At 42.7% G+C, this 24204-nt stretch overlaps 1 protein-coding gene across 1 annotated transcript in view; it reads right to left on the reverse strand.

Moving 5' to 3' along the window:
- Positions 1–582: 582 nt before the first annotated feature.
- The window catches only part of YLPM1 (YLP motif containing 1), a 42523-nt gene continuing 18901 nt past the window's right edge, over positions 583–24204 (reverse strand). The window contains exons 7-20 of the mRNA XM_054162028.1: positions 22356–22836; positions 20458–20550; positions 19361–19535; positions 18029–18174; positions 16963–17150; positions 16066–16128; positions 15651–15770; positions 14727–14903; positions 14423–14506; positions 14072–14155; positions 12600–12686; positions 9514–9565; positions 4258–4388; positions 583–731 (exon numbers count right to left, since the gene is read on the reverse strand). Of these exons, the coding sequence (XP_054018003.1) occupies positions 585–731; positions 4258–4388; positions 9514–9565; positions 12600–12686; positions 14072–14155; positions 14423–14506; positions 14727–14903; positions 15651–15770; positions 16066–16128; positions 16963–17150; positions 18029–18174; positions 19361–19535; positions 20458–20550; positions 22356–22836 (2028 nt within the window). The 3' untranslated portion in view covers positions 583–584. The remainder of the gene's footprint in view (positions 732–4257; positions 4389–9513; positions 9566–12599; positions 12687–14071; positions 14156–14422; positions 14507–14726; positions 14904–15650; positions 15771–16065; positions 16129–16962; positions 17151–18028; positions 18175–19360; positions 19536–20457; positions 20551–22355; positions 22837–24204) is intronic.

Raw genomic sequence — 24204 nt, forward strand, 5'->3', positions numbered from 1 at the left:
CTGCTGAAACTAAAGTAACAAAGGGAAAAAAAAAAACCAACCCAAACTGTGAAGGTGGGAGTGACATGACCCATGCAAAGATGCTCATGACACCTTGGTTCGCTTCTCAGAGCAAACGGCCTGTAAAGAAAGGAAAAGTTTGTTACACCAAATAAAACGGCCGTCAACGTGGTCAGAGAGAAGATAACAATAAGCAAAATCGAAACTGGACAAGATTAGGGCATACAGCTAAGCTCCTCTTTCAATGAAAAGAGTCTTCCTGTTAATAAGGCTGGGAGGCTGAAAATCCTCCTTTCATTTTTAGATGATGTACAGGAGGGTGCCCTTTGACATGGGCACAGCTGACAACTACTACGCAAGGCTCCAAATCAAAGAATTTTGGCTGGGAGAGCTCAAACTGCCACCTCAACTCTTGAAAATGAAAAAAGTCAAACCCAACAAAGCACACCACACAAATAAACAAAGCAAAACAACCCCCCAAACACCCTAAAAAAACCCAACAACAAAAATCAAGGCCATCAAGACACAGGGAGACTGAATACTTACCTCAGAGGCACAAAATTCCATTTAACCACTTTTGTCTTTCATATGTACTTGGTGCGGTTGAGGGCTCTCTCGGCAAGATGACCGCTTTCATCTGTTATCTTCTCCCAGTCTGTTTGTCCCACCACAAAACCAATGGCCCTTTTCCTGTCGGCATCTTTCTTTTCTTCTAGATCTGCCCACCGCACCTAGGGAGAACACGCTATCAGTTGCACAATCTCCTGAGGCCATCCCGAGACAAGCCTAGGCTTTGCACGGCAGAAAAACAACCCCAGCAGAGCTGTGAATATTCCAAGCTGAACTCATTCCCATTCAAATGGGTAGGTGGCAATTTGTTTTGCAGTGGGTAAAGATGGGAACTACACCGGTCACATTGGTTTTAATTTGATATCCAGATGTTTTATGGAGCAGAAGAAAGGTACAGTTGATTAGCCTTTTCCATTTCCATTCCTATAATTCTGAGAGCTGAAGTAAAATTAACTACAATTATTTCTCTGTTCAAAGCAATGGTTTCTGGAGGAAGATTCAGCAAAGACTCATTTAGTGTCTTGATTTTTCTGCCCCACTTCCCTTTCAGTTGTACAAATGGAAACATCTAAGAGATGACTATGAAATTACAGAAAGAGCAACTCAGCAATGAATGAGTGAATGAGGGACATTTTCCTTCTCTTTGCGATGCATTTCTATTTAAATTTGTCTACTATTTCTTTACACTAAATAACTTTCCTCATGCATTTGCTATCTTCCATCGTTACAGCTGCACCCATCTCCTCTGTGGCTCATCATGGCCAAGCAGGTCACCTGTGTTCATTCTATTCAAACACACCGGTCACTCCAGTTTCAAACCCGGTGTGAGGGAGGTGATGATGAAGGGCTACAAATCCAGGAACTCATCTGGAACACACCGTTGCAAGACTAAAAAAACCCCAAACCAGTAAGTGAAGGAGCTCCTCCCTAACATCCTGACTGATCAGTCCCATTCAGGCTGATTGGTTACCTGGGGATACTGCTTTATCACCTTTTTGTCAGCACTTCCCTGTTCCACATTCCACCTGGATTTCCTCAGACATTTCTGCTGACAAGCACTGTCTGCTTGCTTCCACCATCACTTCCTCTGCCAATGCCTTAGTATCTCCATATCTCTCAAGCATGCTGTCCAGTACTACCCATGTCTTGTATTAGACATTACAGAACAAAACAAAGAATAGAATAGAATTAAGGAGGTTGAAAAAGACCTTTGAGATCATCAAGTCCAACCTACCATCCAACACCATCTAATCACCTAAACCATGGCACCAAGCACCCCATCAAGTCTCTTCCTAAACACCTCCAGTGATGGCGACTCTACCACCTCCCTGGGCAGCCCATCCCAATGGCCAATCACTCTGTGAAGAATTTCTTCCTAACATCCAGCCTAAATCTCTCCTGGCACAGCTTGAGACTGTGTCTTCTTATTCTATCACTGGTTGCCTGAAGAAAAGACCAACCCCCACCTGGCTACAACCTCCATTCAGGTAACTGTACACAGCAATAAGGTCTCCCCTGAGCCTCCTCCTCTCCAGGCTAAACAACCCCAGCTCCCTCAGCCTCTCCTCATAGGGCTTGTGCTTCAAACCCCTCACCAGCTTTGTTGCCCTTCTCTGGACACGTTCAAGAGTCTCAATGTCCTTCCTAAACTGAGGGGCCCAGAACTGGACACAGTACTCAAGGTGTGGCCTAACCAGTGCAGTGTCCAGGGGCAGAATGACCTCCCTGCTCCTGCTGGCCACACTATTCCTGATACAGACCAAGACGCCATTGGCCTTCTTAGCCACACTGTTGGCTCATGTTCAGCCTACCATCGACCAGTACCCCCAGGTCCCTCTCTGCCTGACTGCTCTCCAGCCACCCTGACCCCAGCCTGTAACTCTGCATGGGGTTGCTGTGGCCAATGTGCAGAACCCGGCACTTGGATGTGTTAAATCTCATGCCGTTGGACTCTGCCCATCTGTCCAGCCTTCAAGGTCCCTCTGCAGAGCTCTCCTACCCTCTCACAGATCAACACCTGCCCCCAGCCTGGTGTCATCTGCAAACTTACTGATGATGGACTCAATCCCCTTGTCCAGATCATCAATGAAGGTATTTAACAGGATGGAGCCCAGCACCAATCCCTGGGGCACACCACTAGTGACTGGCCTCCACCTGGATGTGGCACCATTCACCACCACTCTCTGGGCTCAGCCCTCCAGCCAGTTCCTAACCCAGCACAGAGTGCTGCTGTCCAAGCCATGAGCTGACAGCTTGGCCAGGAGTTTGCTGTGGGGGATGGTGTCAAAGGCCTTGCTGAAGTCCAGACAGTCTACATCCACAGCCTTCCCCACATCCACCAGGCAGTCACTTGATCATATAAGGAGATCAGGTTGGTCAAGCAGGACCTGCCCTTCCTAAAGGATGAGGCTCTGGCCAGCCTGATCTAGTGTGGGGTGTCCCTGCCCATGGCAGGGGGGTTGGAACTAGATGATCCTTGTGGTCCCTTCTAACCCTGACTGATACTATGATACCCTCAAATTACTTCTAATGGCAAAAGCTGGTCTTTGTATTTTGGGGACAAAGCCCTCCCAAACCAAACCAGAAGAGTATTACCTCTTTTTATTACTTCTCTTTCATCTTTCTCTATGATCTTTTTGCCACTTTTTTCCCCCCACAATGCTATTATAAAGATGCAGCATTTTGTATTCAGAGAAGAACTAAATATAAAAGGTTGAAGTCAATCTCTCATACACCACCTTCCAAGCTTCATGCAAGGTATATACAGACTTAACTGATCTAAAACCTACATAGCTGATGCCTTCCTCAGATGAATCTTTTTGACTGTAATAACAGTGTACTGTTTCTCTGCCTGCTCACTCTAAAACACCTCACAACAAAAAGGAGTTTAAGAAAATCACCATCTTGTCTTGGAATCTGCACTGTACCTCACACTATCTCATCACCGCATTCACAGCTTAAGGACTCTACAGGTTGGTCTAAAATGAAATGCATCATTTCCCCTGGCAAGAAACAGGATATGATTCCATTTTCAATCTCAAAAGCCATGCCAAGTGTAGTTTATCTATCTACTATTCCTCACTTCCTTATAATTAACAAATGCAGACAGAGAGTTGGGGCTGTTCAGTCTGGAGAGGAGAGGGCGCCGAGGAGACCTTATTGTAGCCTTCCAGTATCTTAAGGGGGCCTACAAGAAAGCTGGAGAGGAATTTTTTAGGATGTTGGGTAGTGATAGGACTAGGGAGAATGGAGCAAAACTAGAAGTGGATAGATTCACACTGGATGTTAGGTAGAAATTCTTCATCATGAGGGTGGTGAGACACTGGAACAGGTTGCCCAGAGAGGTGGTAGAAGCCTCATCCCTGGAGGTTTTTAAAGCCAGGCTGGATGTGGCTCTGGGCAACCTGATCTGGTGTGGGGTGTCCCCGGGCATGGCAGGGGGGTTGGAACTGGATAATCCCTGAGGTCCCTTCCAGCCCTGACAATTCTATGACTCTATGATCTCTACCTCTGGAAGATCTTCCCCTCAAAAATATTTTCTTAAGGAACGTAATGGAACAAGAAGATGAAAAGTGAGTCAGCGAAACTGCCGTACTGATAGACACAGAACGAGCTGATAAGAACACTTTCCCCCAGAGACTGTGAAATGGTCATGTACAGGCAGTAAGTCATTTGAAAATTTATTACCCTTTTCTTTCCAGGTTCAGAAGCACGAGTGTCATAGTCATCTGGAAGCTGTAGATAATCTTCCATTCTGCTGGCAATTGCTTCCCAGTCACGCTTCCTTTTAGTGCCAGTCCGCAAACCATCCAGCTTGTCTGAGAACAAACACAGAGCCTCAGAGTTAAAGGAGAATTTTTGTCTACCATTCACACAAACAAGACCAGAGTGGAAAAAAATTCTCAAAAGAATGAGCAGAAGAACTTGGTACATCCAGCTTCTCTTGACAGGTGAAATGATAGGAGTTGAAATAAAGTAGAGAAGACTCAACACCATTTTCAAGTTTTATTGATCTTTCACAATGAAGTGTGTGGCAATAACAGTCTTGTTGTTGGTACGAGGGAGCAAAGCTTGCTCTTCTGGGTGCTTATACTGTATGGAGTCTGCCCTTACAGTTACAATATAGCCACCAACAGCTAGAGAACACAGACCCACCCTTCTGTATTTGAACACAACACTAAAGCATTTTGCCCAAATGTGGGGTCCAATACTGTGTCAAACATGGCATACATGCAGTGTCAGGGAACAAGTGATGATCTTTAATGTACCAAAGACAAGTTTCTGAGATACTGTTTCTGCAAAACAAAAAAAACTCCTTGGAGACCCTGATCTCCCTCTCTCTGTTTTTCCAAATGAGGAAAACACACTTGAAAAATCCTCCAGGACTGAGACAAAAAAAAAAAAAAACCCATAATAAAAATCTTAGAATCTTTTGTTTCGTGGTGTAAGAGGTCATTCATGAATATCTGAGCAGCACTTCTGTCCAACAGTCATAATTTGTCTTCTTTTTCTGATTGAACCGATAAGGCATGAGGAGAAACAATCCCATTCCTAGCTTCTAAATTTTTGTTCCTCCTTGGACACCTATTTTCAGTGGAAAAAAACAACACCTTCTTGAGATGATGTGGCACACGGCTTTGGGAAAGGAGATGAAGCACTTACTGTAAGGTTACCAACAACAAAGCATGAACATGAAAAACGGCTTCAGGACTCAAAGGGAAGCCTAGCACTTCTGCCAATGCATGCCACCAGTTTAGAAACCAACAATTCAAGTATATGCAGAAGGAATACTAAGCTTGGCAGCTATGTGCTGTAAACCATTTCCAGCGATGCCAGTAGCATGGTTTGAGAAGTCACGGAAGTGATTAAATTCATCCATGAAAGGCCTCACAAATAAACCAAATACAAGGCAGCATAGTTTCTGGATAGCACAAAAGGATGTTCAAAGGTATTTTTCTAAAGCTCAGTTCAGAGATTATTATTTTTCTTAAATTAATATGGAAGAGGAAAGAGTAGCAACAGAGATAATGTGAGGCAATGGTGATGTAGACATGCTAGTATAATTTAAATGCCATAAACTAACGAAGTAATTTCTCTCTCATACAACTCTCTTTTTTTTTTTTAAGACTCCACCTTTGCACCATTTAGCTTGAACAGATACAGAATTTCTTCTATGAAAATCTCTCTCTCCCTGCTGCTTAAAATCCCCAACATTTGAGAGAACTGTGCAGAATATTTGTGTCTGTTAGACGGTATCTTGTTACACAATTCAGCTAAGGTTCTTCTTTTGCTCTAAGTTAAATCTGCCAAATTTGCAGCTCCCCCTCCACAGCACAGCACTCCCTCCAGAAGACAGAATTTATACAATATTCCTGCTATACCAGCACATAACATACTTGCACTATTCCTCAGTATAACTCTCAGATAATCAGTGTAGATCATAGCTTTAGGATTCCCAGAAAAAAAAAGACACTGAAAAGGAGAGCAAACAACGCGCTGAGGGGCGCTTAGGAGCATGGAGAACTGAAAATTCAGCAGCTCTGTTGGCAGGTACACAGACATATTCCTGTTGGAAGGCAACATGCTATGATGCAAGTTCATCTCAGTACCAATGTGGAAGAAGGAGCTGAGTCTGCCACTTGCTGCTGCTTGCAGACCCACAGGTAACATCATCAAGAGACATGAAACTCTAAAGCATCAACAGAGAAGTTCAAGAGGCGTTCAGAGTGTGAAATTCCCCTCTGCCCCCTTTTGCTGCTGCTACATGGGATTACTTTAAAATGTTATCATCTCCTTCCATGTTTGAAGTTGGATTGCCTTTCCAGACGGCTCTGCTTCCATCCACACTGTCCTGGTTCAAGATATGCCCCATGCAGCAGATACTACAGAAGTGTCAAAAGCTTACCACACAAAGCATTATTTCAGAATATCCTTTTCTGAAAAATCATACAAGGCGTCATTTTGTAACAATGGTGCTCATGAATATTTATGGCAGATGATTATTGAGTGTTGAACTGTCAAACATGTTCCCATTTCCATTGTAAAAGCAATGAGGAAGCAGCAGCATTTCTGAAAACCCAGAGAGCTTAAAAACTCACCTTTAGAATTTTAGCAAAGCATCTGAGAGTAACCGACTTAATTATCTCCTCCAAAAACTAGAGGAATCAATCAGATAAACTTCTGTCCTCTTACACAAAAGCCACCAAGTTTTATGTAAAGTGTTATTTGCATTCTAGAACAAAACTCCAGCTATGGCAGGGCTCATTTCTCTGTTACTGAAAGTCTGCAGAACTCGGCACTAAGCCGCGCCTTGGAACAGAGCATTGAGCTAAACTCTTCAAGCATAGTGGAAAATGTGAGTCCGTGACTGTAAACTGAAATGCAAGAACCTGTGTGCACTATGCACTGAGACAAACCAGTGAGCAGACTCGAGACTGAAAATGTGTCTGTGCACGCACAACACATAAGGAAACTCTATACCACACATACTTGGAGGAATGCATCACCCCTGCCAAAGCAAATCTGAACTAAAGCAAGAGCTCAGGGGCATACGGTATGGTGACTGTCCCAAGTCAGTGGTGCAGCTGAAGAACTCAAACTTTTCAGACCTTTTCTGAGGCTTATTACAGTCAGTAAAATCTTATTGTGCTTTCCTGTAACAGTATCTCCTCAGGAAGAAAACCAAAAAGCAAAACAAGACTGAGAGTGTTGGCTTGGGATTCTGCACTTGTACTGCTAGTGGTTGCAAACGTGTGCCCTCTGTGACTAATGCAATAAACCTAATGGGCAGGCCATGTCCCAGGTTTGGAGTAACATAATGCTTACCACAGTTTACATGCCTTTCAGGAAATAATTTTAATTGGTCATTAATAACAAAAGCCTCATTGTGAATGAAATATAATAATACTTACTCATAGACTGCAAGTGCTTGTAATGCATACCTTGAGCTAGAAGTTGCCAGCCCTTGCAAAGTTGTTTTACTCCAAAGCAACAGCATTCGTTACCAAGGGATGCCTGGCTGTTTTAAAACTCACACTCTCTCAGAATTTACTTTTAATCTATAGCTCAAATTAATTTAGTAGTTAGTTCTAGAAGCAAAATTGTGAATACAGATTTAATATAAAGACCTCTAATCTGTGTCTTGCAGCATGCTAACACACAGTTTGTTAACGGAGTTGGATTGTTAAAGTCTTATTTCAACAGCTTTGCAAGTAACTGCAAGTGACTCTGCTGCTTGCTCCCCATTTTACATTTAAGTGGAGAACACAAAAAAAATCCTGCCTATTATGGAGTTTTCATGTGCAAAGAAATACAACACAGTTCTTCACTTGTATTTGTTAGCAGTATTTCATCATGAGAGAGGTAAATTTTGAAAGCTATCTGTAAATGTCTGCTGCAGTCGCAGTCTCAACATTGCTAGAAACTACACAAAAGCTTCAGTATTTTCAGCACATGCTTTGGACTCCTGTGGTGTTTGTAGAACACATGGGATGACTTAAGGTTCATTGTATGAAGCACGACACATCTGTTCCTACTCCACTGTATTTAAAGAGGTCTGTGTTATTTGGAATACCACACAATGCATCAGACCATTCTTCAACAATGCAGTTTCCCAGTACTGGGAGTTCATACATAGTCAGGAAAAGAAATCATTATAGACTTAAGAAAGAATCTTAACATGCAAAAAATGATTGTTTTAAAACAAACAAACAAAAAAGCAAAGCAGTCTTGAATTAATTCTAACTGCCTAGCTGTTTGCTATGCTGGAACTGTGCAGTACAAGGCTTCTCCAGTTGTACTGCAGGTGCCACAATGTTAACGTATTTCCACAAATATTTAAATGACTTAAAGCACAGCAGCAGAAGAGATGGTGCAGCTATGCAGTTAACAGCCAAAGATGAAAGGCTGCTCTATGCAAGCCAGAACTTCTAATGCTATCTCCATGATGCAACTGTGATTTCGGTTATCGGAGAGGAATGATACACGGGGCTGTACCACGCATGCAGAAGCAAACCTCAAAAGTGTTAAGACATGCTTCATCCCATTCAGATTTGTTACTGCTCACAGACATGACAAAAAATAGCAGTTTTATGCAGACTGCATTGATAAAATCTTCACTTAGAGCCATTTTTGTTAAGTGAAAAGGCAAAAACAAAATCAACCCAACCCCAAACTGATCATAATGACTAGAAACCCCTTTCCACATGTGCACCATAGCCATGGTGCAAGCATTTCAGCCTGGAAGCTGCCTTTGACAGAACCCTAGTATTACATCTAGTGCAACCAGCAGCACTAATCAGAACAAAAAGGGCCCTTGTACTCCTAGAAAGTCCATTTTGCATCCTACCAAGAATTCTAGTAGCCTCCTGGAACTGAAAAGCACAGTGACCCTCACCTCTTCAGCACCCAAGTTGTTCAAATGATAGAGAGGCCTAATCATTCAGAGCCAGTTATGAAGCAACACACTACTTTGCCTTCACACACATCAGTTTTGGTGAGAAACATCTTCAGTACAGTTAGCAATGAGGCATGCCTCCAAGAAAGTGAGAAGTTATTGATGACATTTAGGCTTGAGAAAAAGGTATGTAGCATGAACAAGAATGCAGTGCAATGTAAGTTGAACCTTTGCTTTTTTACAATACCAGAGAGATGAATAAACAATTGAAATCCTGCTTTTAGAAGATTTTAATACCAAGTACTTTCCTTGAACAGATGAAAGAACAATTAATGAGTATATAAAACAATGATGGTTAGAAAGTCTTAACTCCCTTGCCTCTGGCAGAAGACAAATTTCTGTATAGGTACTTTTGCAGTTTCAGACACATGTATGAGGTCAATACATTTATTTGGTTTTGGGAAGGAGGCACAGTAAAAATGAAAATGCAGGTTTTGCAAACATCATCAGATACCAGCTATAAGAAACAGGAAAAAATAAATACCCACCTAGCTTTGCCTCAGATGTGTCCATCTCCCATTTGCTTTTCGGAATGTAACCCTAAATCATACACAGAAAGAAGCTCGGAGGATTAGAGAGAGACACACATGCATATCACTTTTGAACTGGAAACAGCATTATAATGGGAGCTTAAGGTATTTCTTTTTGTAAGGCACAATTTTTGTTATCAGAGAGGAAGGAAACAAATTACTCAGTCTTTCAGAACTTCTGCATCCACTTCCCACTCAGTGATTTTAGCAGCCCCTGCAAATCATTACAAGAGTGCTACTCTCTGCAATCAGAACTCTGGAATGGGTCTTAACAGACAGCAAGGGTGCTGTGTGCACAGTTACTATGTACTATTATCCCCAGTGGCAAAGTTATTGCAATACAAATTATCAGGCATAAAGAATACTCAAAGCTTTACAAATACAAATCAGAAAGTCACTGCAGTCATAAGCTTTTAAGAACATACTCCCACTTTAATACACATAAGCTCACTTAATAACCCTTTCAAAGGGACATACTAAAGTCTTGTCCAAGTGGTTAGTCCACAACTAGTTTAAATGAGAGTACTTGTTGAGTTACCAAGCCTTAAAAATTGTTGTTCATTTTAAAATAACCCTCTTAATTCAATCACTGTTCTAAAAAACACTTTTCCCATACAAATAATACCACAGCATGTTTCACCTGTAAGGATTTTTAACCAGTTTATTCTTTGTAGAGTTAACTCAATGATACTAAAATTCACCCCCCCACAAAAAAGGTATTTATTTTAGATATCTTCTTGTTACCTTTTCATTTTACACTCTTAGACAAGTAAATCCTCACTAAGCAATCCCTTATAACTGATTTCAGCTGTTCAGATTTGGTGTAAAACTGCTTACTTCTGTTTCTCTGCAATTACATAAAAAGCTCAATGTAGTGAAATGGAAGCCCTGTGAGCATTTTAAGGGTTATTTTTAATACAGAAGAGAAATAGCTACTTTAAATTTCAACAAGAAAACAAACAATCCACAGACCAGTTCTATTAACTTCTTTCCTGCTCTATTTATAGATTGCTTGCCCTGTGGTAAACACAAGTGTATTTGTTAATGCTAAGGGTTACTAGATCAGAGTGTACTATTCCAGAGAGCTACACTGCTTTTGATTATGTTCAGCCATGCCCTTCCAAAATCCCTAAAAGACCTTGTTTTTTGATTTTCTACCAAGCATCTACCAGTGAATTGAAATTATCAGGCCTCTGTTTTGTCTTGTTTTTAATCAAGTCTGTAATTAATACAAACTAAGACAGTTTGTGCCACAGTATTTCTTTGTAACAAATAAAGAAAGTTCATGTATATGTATTTATATTTGTGAAACGAGTTGCACATTGAAATTTGCTCAGGAAGTTTATACCACGGCTCAAGAGTCTGTATTGAACAAAGTGATGTGTGATACACTGGTGAGAAAACTAAAGTAAATGCCTCCATAATTCATACCATCAAGCACAGAAAAGCAGGACTTGTCTGAATGCTACACAGAACCCTACAGGAGTTGACAATAGCAACAAAAGAGTGACTTTGATGGTGTGAAATGGCCTGTTGTGTGCTGAATCTGCACAATATCCCAGTCCTCAGACAAGAAAAGATTTAGACTTCAGCCTTTGGTACAACACAGTTGGGCATTTTGAGCACATCTGCCAGATGGCAGGAGCTTCAGACCTCTGTTATTTCCACAGGATTAAAGGCAGCAAAATGAATTGAAGAACCCTTACCAACTGCTCTTAAGGCGGCAACAGATAGGAAAACAGAGTGTACTGTTCCACCTTCCTGTCTGACATTCCTCTCTCTGAGATTAGCCATGTGACTGAATAGCAGAGAAAACATACAGCAGACAATTCTTTGCTATTTTTCATCTCTTGTGAATCTGAACAGAAAACACTCTTATATGTGCATTGCTTTTAATTGTTAATAATTTGCATTTTTCACCAGCAAGCTTTCTCCTTGTCTCATAACAAAAAGGCCTGTTGTTTATGTGCTGTACACAAGGACAATCCCCAGAACCCATAGATACACACATACACACACACACACACTTATGCACAGGTATCTAAAGAGATAAAGACAACTTCCTCTTCAGATATAGCTCATTTCCAAGAAATGAGACTAGCAGCCATATTCCTCTAAACATGGATGCATCTCTGAAAGGTTCTAACCACATTTTATGTAGTCTCATACTCTGTGCCAAAGAATAATTTAGTAAAAAGAATAAGTGAGTCATGTTGTAAAAAAGAGATGTTTATTAAAATCCACTCTTCCTAAGCTTTGGGGTTTTTAATTCTGCGTTTCAACTGCTTTCTAAACTGATGCTCCTGAGGGACAGCAAATTTTCATCAAGAAAAAGGACTTTGCTTGTCTCAGACATTTCTGGTTACTTCCTGTTTATTGGAGTTTAACTGCTTGGTTGTGGGAACCAGGGTTTGACACATTCAACTCATCAAGCACTGACCAGTTGCAGGTCCAACACATACCAAGAAGTTACATTAGGAAGCCTTCTGTAGCTTTTTAAATACATACCTAAACACGCCAGCCCTTAGGGCAAGTCTCTAACCTTCATTTGTCCAAGAGACCTAATCCCTTATCTTGGAAATACCTACTGACAAAGTCAGTGAGCCTTGGCAGAGGAAGCATTCTTCTTTGCTGTTGTCATATACTGTGACAGTTGAGGAGCATTCTTTAGACACATGGAAGGAAAGAAGCTAAATCTTTGCCCACTCTTCCCATTCCTCGACTTAGTGTAATTCTTAGGTAACCTGGAAGCCAGTGCTAGAATGTCCTGTGGTTTGTAAGTGTCTGTAAAGCAGCATGTTGCCCTGCTCCACTGAGAATGCTTGTTTGTGCAATATACTCACAGATTCTTCAAATAGTCAGTTAGAAATAAAATGATTCAACATTAAAGTTCTCCTAGAAACCTTTAAGGAACAAATGACTAGAAATGTGTGTATTAAGATCGCACTGCTAAGAACAACAATGGGTTGGCATTTAAAAGACTGAGATTCTCCCTCAAACACATTAACCAACATTTTGTTAGAGATGGCTGATGTGTCTCCTACCAGTTCACTTTCTTCCTCCTCTGCTGCATCCTTCTTGGCTTCTTCTTTCTGGTCTTCTATATTGGCATCAAAATCCTCCATCTCGACCTGTTTCAAAGCCCAAGCACAGATAAGTAGAGGCTCCCAAGCTCAAATAGCAGGGAAAAGAAAGAATTAATCCTGAAAAGTATGATGAACACTGGCTTCATTTTGTCTTCTGTTAGAAAAGGGTTCCCTTCCAGTTACAGAGTGACAGAATGTGTGGGAATGTAGCAATCATTTATTCTCTTCCTTCACATGCATTCTTTGTGCTACCAGTTTCTGTAACAGTAGGACACTTCTCTTGCTTCCCACAATCACATTTCAATACCTGAAATTTCAGGAAGAGATCTTAAACTTGCCATTTACATATCACTGCAATGTCACTCTCTGTAAAGCACATCTCTGTCAAGCCTTTATCTTTCACATATTTATTCAGACTGAAGAATAACCACCCCAGATCTTAACATAATAAAGGAAATGGATGCTTGAAGACACAAATCTAACCCCACCTATCTAACAGAGTATTTTGAGGCCTACACCTTTCATGGGAATTCATGTGTATACCTACAACTCTTCAGGTATGGACAATTCTTCATACCATTACTAAAACTTCGATGCAGACAGAGTAAATCATATATTGGCTCTTCTCTGAGTCCCCTTCAGAGCTGAGCCTTTTGCTGCCCTCCTAAAGATTGGCGTTTTCTGATACAAAGAATTTAGAAATTACAAAATAACCTGCTGACTTTGTAAGAATCTGCAAGGAGCGAAGTCCCTTTCTACTTCAGCAGTTTGCCAGCCTACACAGCCATGGCAAGAGCTGTCCTGACAGCAGCATGCAGCTACAGTAAATTCATGATGACAACACAACTGACATACGAATTTATTCCCAGGGCTCCTGAAACTTCTGCCAAAGAAGATGCAGCCACGCTGAAAGCTGACACACAGATGCATGTCACAGCAAACAGCAAGTGGAATAAAACAGTAGCATACTTCCACAGAAAGTATAATCTTCTGCCACATTATTTCTATATTCTCTGCTACAGGTCTGCATTTCTCAAAGCAGGAGCTGAGAGGAGTCCAAGTTCATTTACTTACTTATCAAACTATTTCCTCAAATTATGATCCAACTAAACCAGTAGCCTGAAAAAGTGACAAGTTTCACACCTGAGAGAACAAAGATCCTCTTTAACTGGTATTTAACAGCTGCTAAGAGCAAAGTGGCTTCAACGCTTGTTCAAACATACCCATGTCTGGGCTCCAAGAAGCTGACAGAAGTAACACATACCTTCATGTTTGGGGAAGTGAGAAGCATAACAGAATGTATTTGTCTGACAGTGATTCTGGCTTTCTACAGTGCCAAGTATGACTGCCCTGTTCTCATGCCTGCTTTGTATTGCCAGTATATAGTCACAGGTAGATGATTTATCATTTTAACAAGGCAAGATTCTCACCTCTTCGATAGCAGCATCCTGCAACAAGGAACGAATGTCCAGGCGCATCATGTGACGTGGTGCTGCCTCCCAGTGATCAGACATCTAACAAAAGAACAAGCCAAAAGTGAAGCACCTCTGAAAACATCACAGCTTCAATGGAAAATTCGGTTTCAGAGCACGAACAAGATGCAGCATGTACTTAGGAAAGGTTATTCAAATCAATCCCATTAAATAACTGCCGGCTCTGCTCAGAGGAAAGGTGTAAGCGTTCTATAGCCTACAAAAGGTCAACAGTTTTCCCAACAGCAGCAGCCCTGAAAGCACAACGAAAGGTCATTAATCCTATGATTCCAGAAGGCACACAGTTACCCTGCTGATTTCCTTCAGCTTGCGTCCATGAATATTCCTCTTGGAACACGTCTGGTTGTCTGCACTCATTTCAGCTAAGTACACCTAGAAAAAGAAAGACTATCGTTAAATACTGAATATCAACTTGTAGAGCTCCTTTTCTACCTGCTGATCGACTCTACAGAGTTGTCCATGTTAATAAAGGTAAATTTGTAACTGTAGACTACAGCATTTTTCCTGCACGTGGGTGGGACTTTGCATTCAAAACTGCAGCAATAGCGGCGTTAGATGCCAGCAGGTTCAGATGGTCTTTAGGCTCCGTTACCTCAAACCCCTTGGTTTTTGCAGCACTCCAAAACTGCTCAAAGTGTCGCACTCTATCATTGATCGCATCGAGGATAATGAAGGGGAAGAAGCCGTCATCCAAGGTCTTCTTGAAAGTTTTAAACATGCTGGTACGATAGGTCTCTTCCATATCAGCTTCATATTCATACTCCATCACCTTTATCAGAGGACAAAAGCATTTAAGGAAGAGGACACACCTATTAAACTGCTAACGTTCAACTGCAGAATGTCATGACCGCAAAGTTCATTGGGATGAGAAAAAACCCAAAACCTTCCAGGTCAACCTCTAGGAATTTGTCCATTCTGCCCTTATATTAAGTTGACCCATTTTGAAAAACAGCCCACAGACATAAAATAGAATAGACCAGGTTGGACGAGACCTTCAAGCTCATTGTATCCAACCTATCAACCAATCCAACCCACCTAAACAACTAACCCATGGCACCAAGCACCCCATCAAGTCTCCTCCTGAACACCTCCAATGCTGGTGACTCCACCACCTCCCCGGGCAGCCCATTCCAATGGCCAATCACTCTCTCTGTATAAAACTTCTTCCTAACATCCAGCCTAAACCTTCCCTGGCACAGCCTGAGACTGTGTCCTCTTGTTCTGGTGCTGGCTGCCTGGGAGAAGAGACCAACATCTGCCTGTCTACAACCTCCCTTCAGGTAGTTGTAGACAGCAATAAGGTCACCCCTGAGTCTCCTCTTCTCCAGGCTAAGCAGCCCCAGCTCCCTCAGCCTCTCCTCATAGGGCTTGTGTTCCAAACCCCTCACCAACTTCGTTGCCCTTCTCTGGACTTCTGCACTCTTCCAAAGCCACAGACTGAAATTCTGATTGCCACTGTGTGCTTCCAGAACACATCTTGTTTCTTTGCCAAGACAAACAACTGACTTGAAAGTACCTTCTTTTTCACTTTTTTCCCTGTGTCTGGGTCTCTCTCTTCTTTTTCCACCTCCGTGATAAAATAGTCATCCAAGCTGAGCACTCTTGGTGCAGGTCCTCCACACTCTACTTCCTTGTCCTGGGAAGAAAGCAAAGAAGGAAAACATACACCCTTAATGTAAAAAAAACACTAGTCTGCTACAGAAGAGCTACAAAATAGTTGAAGCAAAGAGCAGTTCCCTGGTCTTTATTCAACACAAGAGGAGAGCAGTATTCCCTGTGCTTGCTAATAGTGGAGGGGATTCACACAGGATACAAAGTCATGGAACATGAAATAATAACAGGCTGAGATTCCAGACAAACACAAAGAAAACAGCAGAGGAAAGGCATGTAAAGGACAGGCAGCACTACACAGCCAAGGGCTGTTTACATACCCTGATGAGTTTTGCTACATGAGTCTTCCCACTGCCAGGCAGCCCCCTCATGATGATTACAATCTGAAACAAAGGTCATGTAAGAAGATAGGATACTGTACTACAGCTAATAGTATCTCTTCTGCAAAATTTTTCTTCTATAAAATGATGTGCTCTGGGCTCACACTTTTTGTATATCATCAAGCAAAGCCAGTACCATGTCTCACTGCCTGTTTCTCAAACCAGGTTCTGAGGAATGGTAGTAGGTCCACAGAATAGGAGTACATGATGTTAATCATCTCAGCAGCTTATACTGCATAAGATGTTATAATTCTAGTTCAGAAAAAGTTAACTGAATGGAAGTCATCTCTGAATCTTGTTCTTTGGTATTTCATAGGGTGCATTGCATAATCTCCTGACTCTATGTGAAGCCAAGTCTTCCATCTGCTACATCAAACACCCAAGTGAAGATCTCAGGAGAGTCTAAAATGCATAAAGCTACAGCACTCTAGGCATTTGCAAAGGAACCAAGAGTACTTCCAGACCTTCCTCAAATGCAGGCTTCATAGAATCACAGAATGTAATTATGACAGCTACCATCAGGGTTGGACTAGATGACCTCCAGAGGTCCCTTCCAACCTTGACTATTCTATGACTATGTTAAGGGTTGGAAGGGACCTCCAGAGATCGAGGACAAGCACCCTGCCTGAGCAGGATCATCTAGAGCAGGTCACAAAAGAATGCATCCACGTGGGTTCTGAAAGTCTCCAGAGAAGGAGACTCCACAACCTCTCTAGGCAGCCTGCTTCAGTGCTCTGTCACCCTCATAGTGAAAAAGTTTTCCCTCGTGTTCATCAGCATTGTATCTCAATATAGGCCTCACAGAAACCAATTGCTGCTTTCAGAATCCATACTCACTCTTTCTGGCCTGCTATCCCGTCCCGGTGGCTTGAGAATATCATCCACATTTTTAGACTCTGGCTTCCTTTCCACCCGTGGAGCAGGTGGTGGCTGACGGGGTATGGATGGAGCAGGAATAGGAATTCTTTCCTCGGGGTAATTTCTACGATCACCTTCAAATTCCAGTGTTTGTACAGAAGAATTTTCTTGGTTTGGTAAAATAACAAAAAACCAAATTAAATAGGTCTTCATCATTATAGGATAAATTCACAGAGTTGTCCCCTAAATTCAGTTATCTAACCTTGAACCCATGGCAATCAAACACGTTGTTTTGCAGAGCATACAGTGGTCGCGCTCCTGATCTCATCACCCCTGAGAAACAGAACTGAGACATCACCCAAAGAAACTGTTTCCTAATTTCTATACTCAGAACAAAGAAACACTGAAGATTAATTTACATTCTCCCAATTAAGTCTTCATACCTCTGCAAGTCCTTATTTTTCATAACACCCTAGCATGGTGTGGTAGTTTCAGGCTATGCCCAGAAAAACTTTCCATGGATTGAACAGAAAGTGATAAAAGGTAAATAGATTACCATTGGATGCAAAAAGGAAAATAATGATATAGTCTAAATAATCCCACTGTGCAGATAACCAACACAAAGTTAGATCTGTAAATAACTTTCTTTCTTTTTGGTTTCTTTGCTCTAGCAGATACTAGCTTCTGGCTTTCTGCTGGCTTGCTGACCCTGGCTGCATTGCTTTGTCGTGGCTAAGTACTAATAAGCTCTCTCCCTGCTTTTCTCCTTTCTTCTCTTGTCCCCCTGTACAGGGGCAGAGAAGGGAGCAGGGAGGGGGAAGCTGCTGGCAACCCCCTGTTTTTGTCTAGGGGAGCTGTTAATAAATGGTAAAACCCTGTAAATATTGTGTATTTTGTACATATTCATTGCATTCCATATTTCTAGATTGCAGCTGTGCTTGTAAACACAGCTTCATTTGCTTTCAAATGAGCAGGTCTGGCAGTTTTATGTTGAGGGGGGCAATTTCAACCCACCACACATGGCTTCAAGATTGAGAAACCATACCTCCAAACATGGAAGGCCCATGATCGTACGCGGGGCGATCTGCCTTTCGTTCATATGGTGGTCTCTCAAAACCACCCCGCCTGGAGGAGGGATGGTCTTTCTTCTCACGGTAAGACTGAGCCCTTGAAGGTGTAGTAGGAAGAACTCTGACCAAAAGAAAAAAAAAAAAAAGTATTTTGCATATTTCTAGAATTTTTGCTACAGATCACAGAATTTCAGGGGCTGGAAGGGACCTCGAAAGATCATCCAGTCCAGCCCCACTGCCAGAGCAGGATCACCTACACCAGATCACACAGGAACGCATCCGAGTGAATTTTGAGTATCTCCAGAGAGGGAGACTCCACAACCTCCCTGGGCAGCCTGTTCCAGTGCTCTGTCACCCTCACAGTGAAAGAATTTTCCCTCATATTTATGTGAAACTTCCTATGGCTCAACTTCTACCCACTGCCCCTTGTCCTGCCATTGGGCACCACCAAGAGCCTGGCTCCATCCTCTTGGGACTCATCCTTTACTGGTTGATAGCAGGCTGAACATGAGCCAGCAGTGTGCCCAGGTGGCCAAAAAGGCCAATGACATCCTGGCCTGTATCAGGAACAGTGCGGCCATCAGGAGCAGGGAGGTCATTGTGCCCCTGGACACTGCACTGGTTAGGCCACACCTTGAATACTGTGTCCAGTTCTGGGCCTCTCAGTTTAGGAAAGATGTTGACTTGCTGGAACATGTCCAGAGAAGGGCAACAAAGCTGGGGAGGGGTTTGGAGCACAAGCCCTATGAGGAGAGGCTGAGGGAGCTGGGGTTGCTTAGCCTGGAGAAGAGGAGGCTCAGGGGAGACGTTATTGCTCTCTACAACTACCTGAATGGAGGTTGTAGCCAGGTGGAGGTTGGTCTCTTCTCCCAGGCAACCATCACCAGAACAAGAGGACACAGCCTCAAGGTGTGCCAGGGGAGGTTTAGGCTGGAGGTTAGGAAGAAGTTCTTCATAGAAAGAGTGATTGGCCATTGGAATGGGCTACCCGGGGAGGTGGTGGAGTCACCATCACTGGAGGTGTTTAGGAAGAGACGTGATGGGGTGCTTGGTGCCATGGTTTGGTTGATTAGATAGTGTTGGGTGATAGGTTGGACTCGATCTCAAAGGTCTTTTCCAAGCTGGTTTATTCTATTCTATTTATAAACACTGATGAGGTCACCTCTTAGTCTTCTCTAAGCTAAAGAGCCCCAGCTCCCTCAGTCTCTCCTCGTACAGATGTTCCACTCCCATAAGCAAGATGGTCAGCCTGATATGCAGCACAGTCTGAATGATTTTGATGTCAACAGTGCCCCAAAGCCACCTACCTGTCATCTCGTGGATGCCTCTCTTTATCAAATCTCTCTCGCTCATAGTCCATGGAGCCGCGGTCCCTGTGCAGCTCCCGCTCTCTCTTGAAATCCCGGTGATCCGTGGTGGAATTGCCTTGCCGCTCAAAGTAAGGCTCACGATCTCGTTCCCTGTTGTAACGGCCAGGGTGCTCTGAAAGGAGAAGCCCAGGGAAATCCAAACTACCAAAACATACTCACAGAATTCAAAGAATCATAGAATCGGTAGGGTTGGAAGGGACCTCAAGGATCATCTAGTTCCAACCCCCCTGCCATGGGCAGGGACACCTCACACTAGATCAGGTTGCTCAGAGCCACATCCAGCCTGGCTTTAAAAGCCTCCAGGGATGGGGCTTCTACCACCTGTTCCCCAGGTTGGAAGGGACCTCAAGGATCATCTAATCCAACCTTTCAAGGTAAGAATATAGTTTAAATGAGCTAGCCCAGCACCCCATCGAGCTGGGCCTTGAAACTGTCTAATGCAGGGGAATCCAGCACCTCCCTTGGGAGTTTGCTCCAATGTTTCATAGTTCAGATGGTGAAAAATCTTTTTCTGGCATCCAGTCCAAATCTCCCCAGTAGCAATTTGTGCCCATTACCCCTTGTCTTTACCGTGTGACTCTTTGTAAAAAGGAAGTCTCCCTCCTCTTGACAGCGTCCTTTTATGTACTTGTACATGGTTATGAGGTCTCCCCCAAGCCTTCTCTTCTCAAGGCTGAACAAACCCAGTTCTCTCAGCCTTCCTTCATTGTTTTCAAATGAAAAACAAGCAAGAGTGCAAGAAAAGTACATAGAAACATATGATGTGTGGTCTTGGACAGACAATCAGCCACTGAGTCTCTTGTCCAAACTGTAACAGACAGCCATGCCATGCAATCTTACTTAGAGCCACAAAACTGCATTTTGGAAGTCTCTAGTTCATTGCCTCCTCTTGACAAATAAGCTGTTATGGGCCTTTGAAGAACATAAAGTGGTTCTAGCTTAAATGAGAGTTTAGTTTAAGATATTCCTGTAGCACCTTATAACTTTTCTTAAGAGCTAGATAGCTGCCTGAGAGCTAACCAAGCACTGCCTACCTTTCTGAAATGGTTGCCTCTCTTGCAGAGGTTCTGGACGCAGGGTGACCCTCTCCCCATATGGAATCTGTTCCACTTTGCTGGTGGTTATATCTAGTTAAAAAAAAATTAAAAACCTGATTAAAGTCTTAAAATCCCCCTCTTCCACATCCTTTCCCCTGTCATAAAAAACAACCAGTCAAATGATTCCCAAATGATGGGAATAACTACTCAACACTTCTTTTAATGGATAAGCAAAAGGAGCTATACATAAATACACAGGGCCATGGTGTTGAAAGTCTGAAGAGAGTGTGTAAATATGTGTACCACTTGACCTCAAGAAAGGGACTCCTGCCTTTTCAGATAAGTTCAGGTAGCACACATGGTCAGAGGATCGTAAGAACTGCAACACTCTGAGACTTTCAAGAACTGTTAGAACTACTGTAATGTCAGGAATATTAAGAAGCTAAACTGAGCATTTCAGTTACCAGAGACAGTTCTGCTAACAGCTTTTAGTAAAACAAGTACTTAATGGAATTGATATGGTTTCAATTCATGCTGTGGCACCTTAGAGAAAAAACCTAACTCTTTAACTGACAATGCACAGCTTAAGAACTTCTTTATGACATGAAGAATGAAGAAAATAAATTCTCCTAAAAAAACACTGCTGAGTTTTAGCTTTGAGAAGCTTGATATTAAAAATCAGAGTCCTTTGTTGTTTATGTTTTAAATGTTTGTTGAGGGCACACCCTTCAGAGATGGACCTTTGTCTCCCTCCCTGTCTGGAGGGTGCCTCACACCCATTAAGTGGTATATAAATCATGCAAACACCAGTCACATTACACTCGATGTTACTAAGTCACAACTAAGAGCTGTAACAATCCTTTTAGCACAGTTATTTCCATATTCAGCTACAAAGGTATTAAGTGTTGGTATCAGTCTAAACATAAATCATAACAGAATAGCTTAGGTTGGAAGGGACCTGAGAGATCATCTACTCCAACTTCCCCACTATGGGCAGGGATGCCGCTCAACTAGACTCAACTGCTCAAGGCCTCATTCAACTTGGCCTTCAACACCCCCAGGGAGGGGGCATCCACAACTTCCCTGGGCACCCTATTCCAGAGTCTCACCACCCTCATACTGAAGAATTTTTTCCTAAGATCCAGTCTAAACCCACTCTACCTCAGCTTAAAATCATTCCTTCTTGTCCTGTTGCTAGACACCCTTATGAAAAGTCCCTCTCCATTCTTCCTGTAGAACCCCTTCAAATACTGAAGGCAGCTATAGGGTGGTCCCTCCCAGAATCTTTTCTTCTCTAGGTCCAGCTCCCTTGGCCTATCTTCATAGCAAAGGTGTTCCAGCCCTTGGATCATCTTTGCAGCCCTCCTCTGGACTTGCTCCAACAGCTCTGTGCCCTTCCTATGATGGGGACACCAGAACTGGATGCAGTATTTGAGGTGGGGTCTCACAAGAGCAGTGTAAAGGGCATGAATCACCTCTCTTGACCTGTTGGCCACACTCCTCATGATGCAGCCCAAGACATGATTTGCCTTCTGGGCTGCATGAGCACACTGCTGGCTCATGGTAAACTTTTCATCAATCAACAGTCTCATTCTTCAGAGCTACTCTCATCATAGAAGTGATCACATCAGCTGGTGTTTATTGGAAGCAGACATGGCTGAACACCATTCAGTGTACAGCTCATTAGCATAGCACTGAAGAAAACCTTCCATTTGAGGCTGGAGGTTACAGACTCCTTAAAACTGCATTGCTTAGCATGAGATCACAATGTCCACAGCTTACAGGTCAACTGCAGGACATCTCTGGCATGCTTTGTGCGGCACACTCATTTAGAAAGATGACAGGAGGACTCATCAGCTCTGCTACAGACCAAATGAATACTCAAGAACACTCACCTCGCCCGTGGCCGTAGTCCACAGTCTGCTGAATTACAGGTGCCTTAGGAACCGGTGGAATAACTGGAGGAAGAGACACTGGTAAAGCTGATGGAACAGAGGTGTGAACAGCAGGTACTTTGACAGGCGAGGAGATGGGTGGAGGCATCATTGACTCCTGCTTACATAAGTCATACTCCATATTTGCTCCTTTATCCTCATTTGTGTCCCAGAGTCCGTGGAAGGAATCCTCATCCCAGCGTTCCTGTTCCACAGTAGAAGGTGATGGTTTTAAAGACTGACCATGACTTGGGGTTGTAGTTGCAGTAGAGACTGGAGCATGTGGCCTTGTCATAGGTGTAGTAGGCCTTGTCAGTGGGACACTTGGTCTTGTCACAGGGGTGGGCTGTCTGAACAACACGGGAGGCTTTATAATAACAGCAGGAGAAGATTTAATAGGTTGGGCTTCTACTGGTGCCTCTGAAGATAGCTGAGATGAGACCTAGATGCAGAAAGCACTTTTAATGTAGATCTGCAAACTAACCTTCTCTCATCCTCTGTAAGTCAGTAAGCACAATGGCAATCAGTAATTGAATCATAAGCGTTTTCGAGTACCTCCATTAAGGTGCCACAGGTAGGAGGAGAGTATTTTAAGAAGTGGTGGCCTGAATTAATTTGGTGTTTGTTCACTATGTGAAGGCTTAAGCACTATTTATTTTCTTCTTCAAAATAACCTTACCAATTTAGCTCCAGTAGACCTATCTCAGTTCAAAAGTGTCTATGGTTTTATTCCCAGAGACTCCTGCTGTCTGCAAAGCTTGCTGCTTTCTGTGAGGAGGCTGAAAAAGTCTGAAAGTAGGGCAGCTTGGTGAGGCACAAAAGGACTGATAAGGCCAGCTTCTTTCTGGAAGTCACTGGGAAATTCCCAGAGTAGAAATACCTGGAAACCCCTTAATAAAAATCAACATCAAATCAATATAAGAAATAGGGAGGTCGTGCGCAGTGGAAAAACCAAACCAAACCCTTCATGAACCCAGCATCCCCAAAGAAACACACATGCTGCATTGCAAAAGCTCTTTTCAGCAACACAGCAGATGCCAAGTTACAGGCAGCCTTATAAGCACCATATATCAAAACTTGCAGAATGGTTGTAGATACAAGGCTGAAATGCTAATAATGGTTCAAAGTCAGAGCAGAAGTCTGAAGGCAGGAATCTCAAGAAATACAAGAGTTGTTTAAATACCTCTAGGCAGATGGATGAAGTAGTCTGAGTATCTAAGCTGAGTAAAGTCACTTCCTAAAGGCATCAACATACCTGCAGTTTGTGGCAGCAAATCTGTTCCATTATTTTACTTTATAGATACTATAAACAAGGGAGAGGTGACCCAGGCAAAAAGAAAACTTGCAGTGCCTCACACGCTGTGTAACACTTCTCTGCAGGGAGGGACAAACAAAGCTTGGTCTGGCTAAGTATCAGACCCAGGGGTCATTATGGCTGCATTTATTAGTACAACAACCTTGGGCTTAAGATGTGATGAAGAATAAAGACTGTGCATAGACTTGGGTATCTTCTCCAACACATATTTAGCAAACTGTTTATTCATTCTAGGAGGGATTTATAGGCCTGGGTTAGCACAGCTGCAGAAGTTCAGCTGGTTTCTGACTGCTTATAAATTATCAGAAAAAACCACAAATGAACAGCTGAGTAGAGTTCCAAGAACCAACCAGGAGATTAAGCAGCAGAGAATAACAGGAGATGAAGTCACAGAGGTACACAAACATGAGCTTCCAGGCACTTTATAATATTCCAGAGGGTAATGAGAATTCCCAACAAAAACACAATCGGAAAGCTCACTCAAGACTGAAATAG

This window comes from Dryobates pubescens, chromosome 5, assembly GCF_014839835.1.
Source record: "Dryobates pubescens isolate bDryPub1 chromosome 5, bDryPub1.pri, whole genome shotgun sequence".
Lineage (NCBI taxonomy): Eukaryota > Metazoa > Chordata > Aves > Piciformes > Picidae > Dryobates > Dryobates pubescens.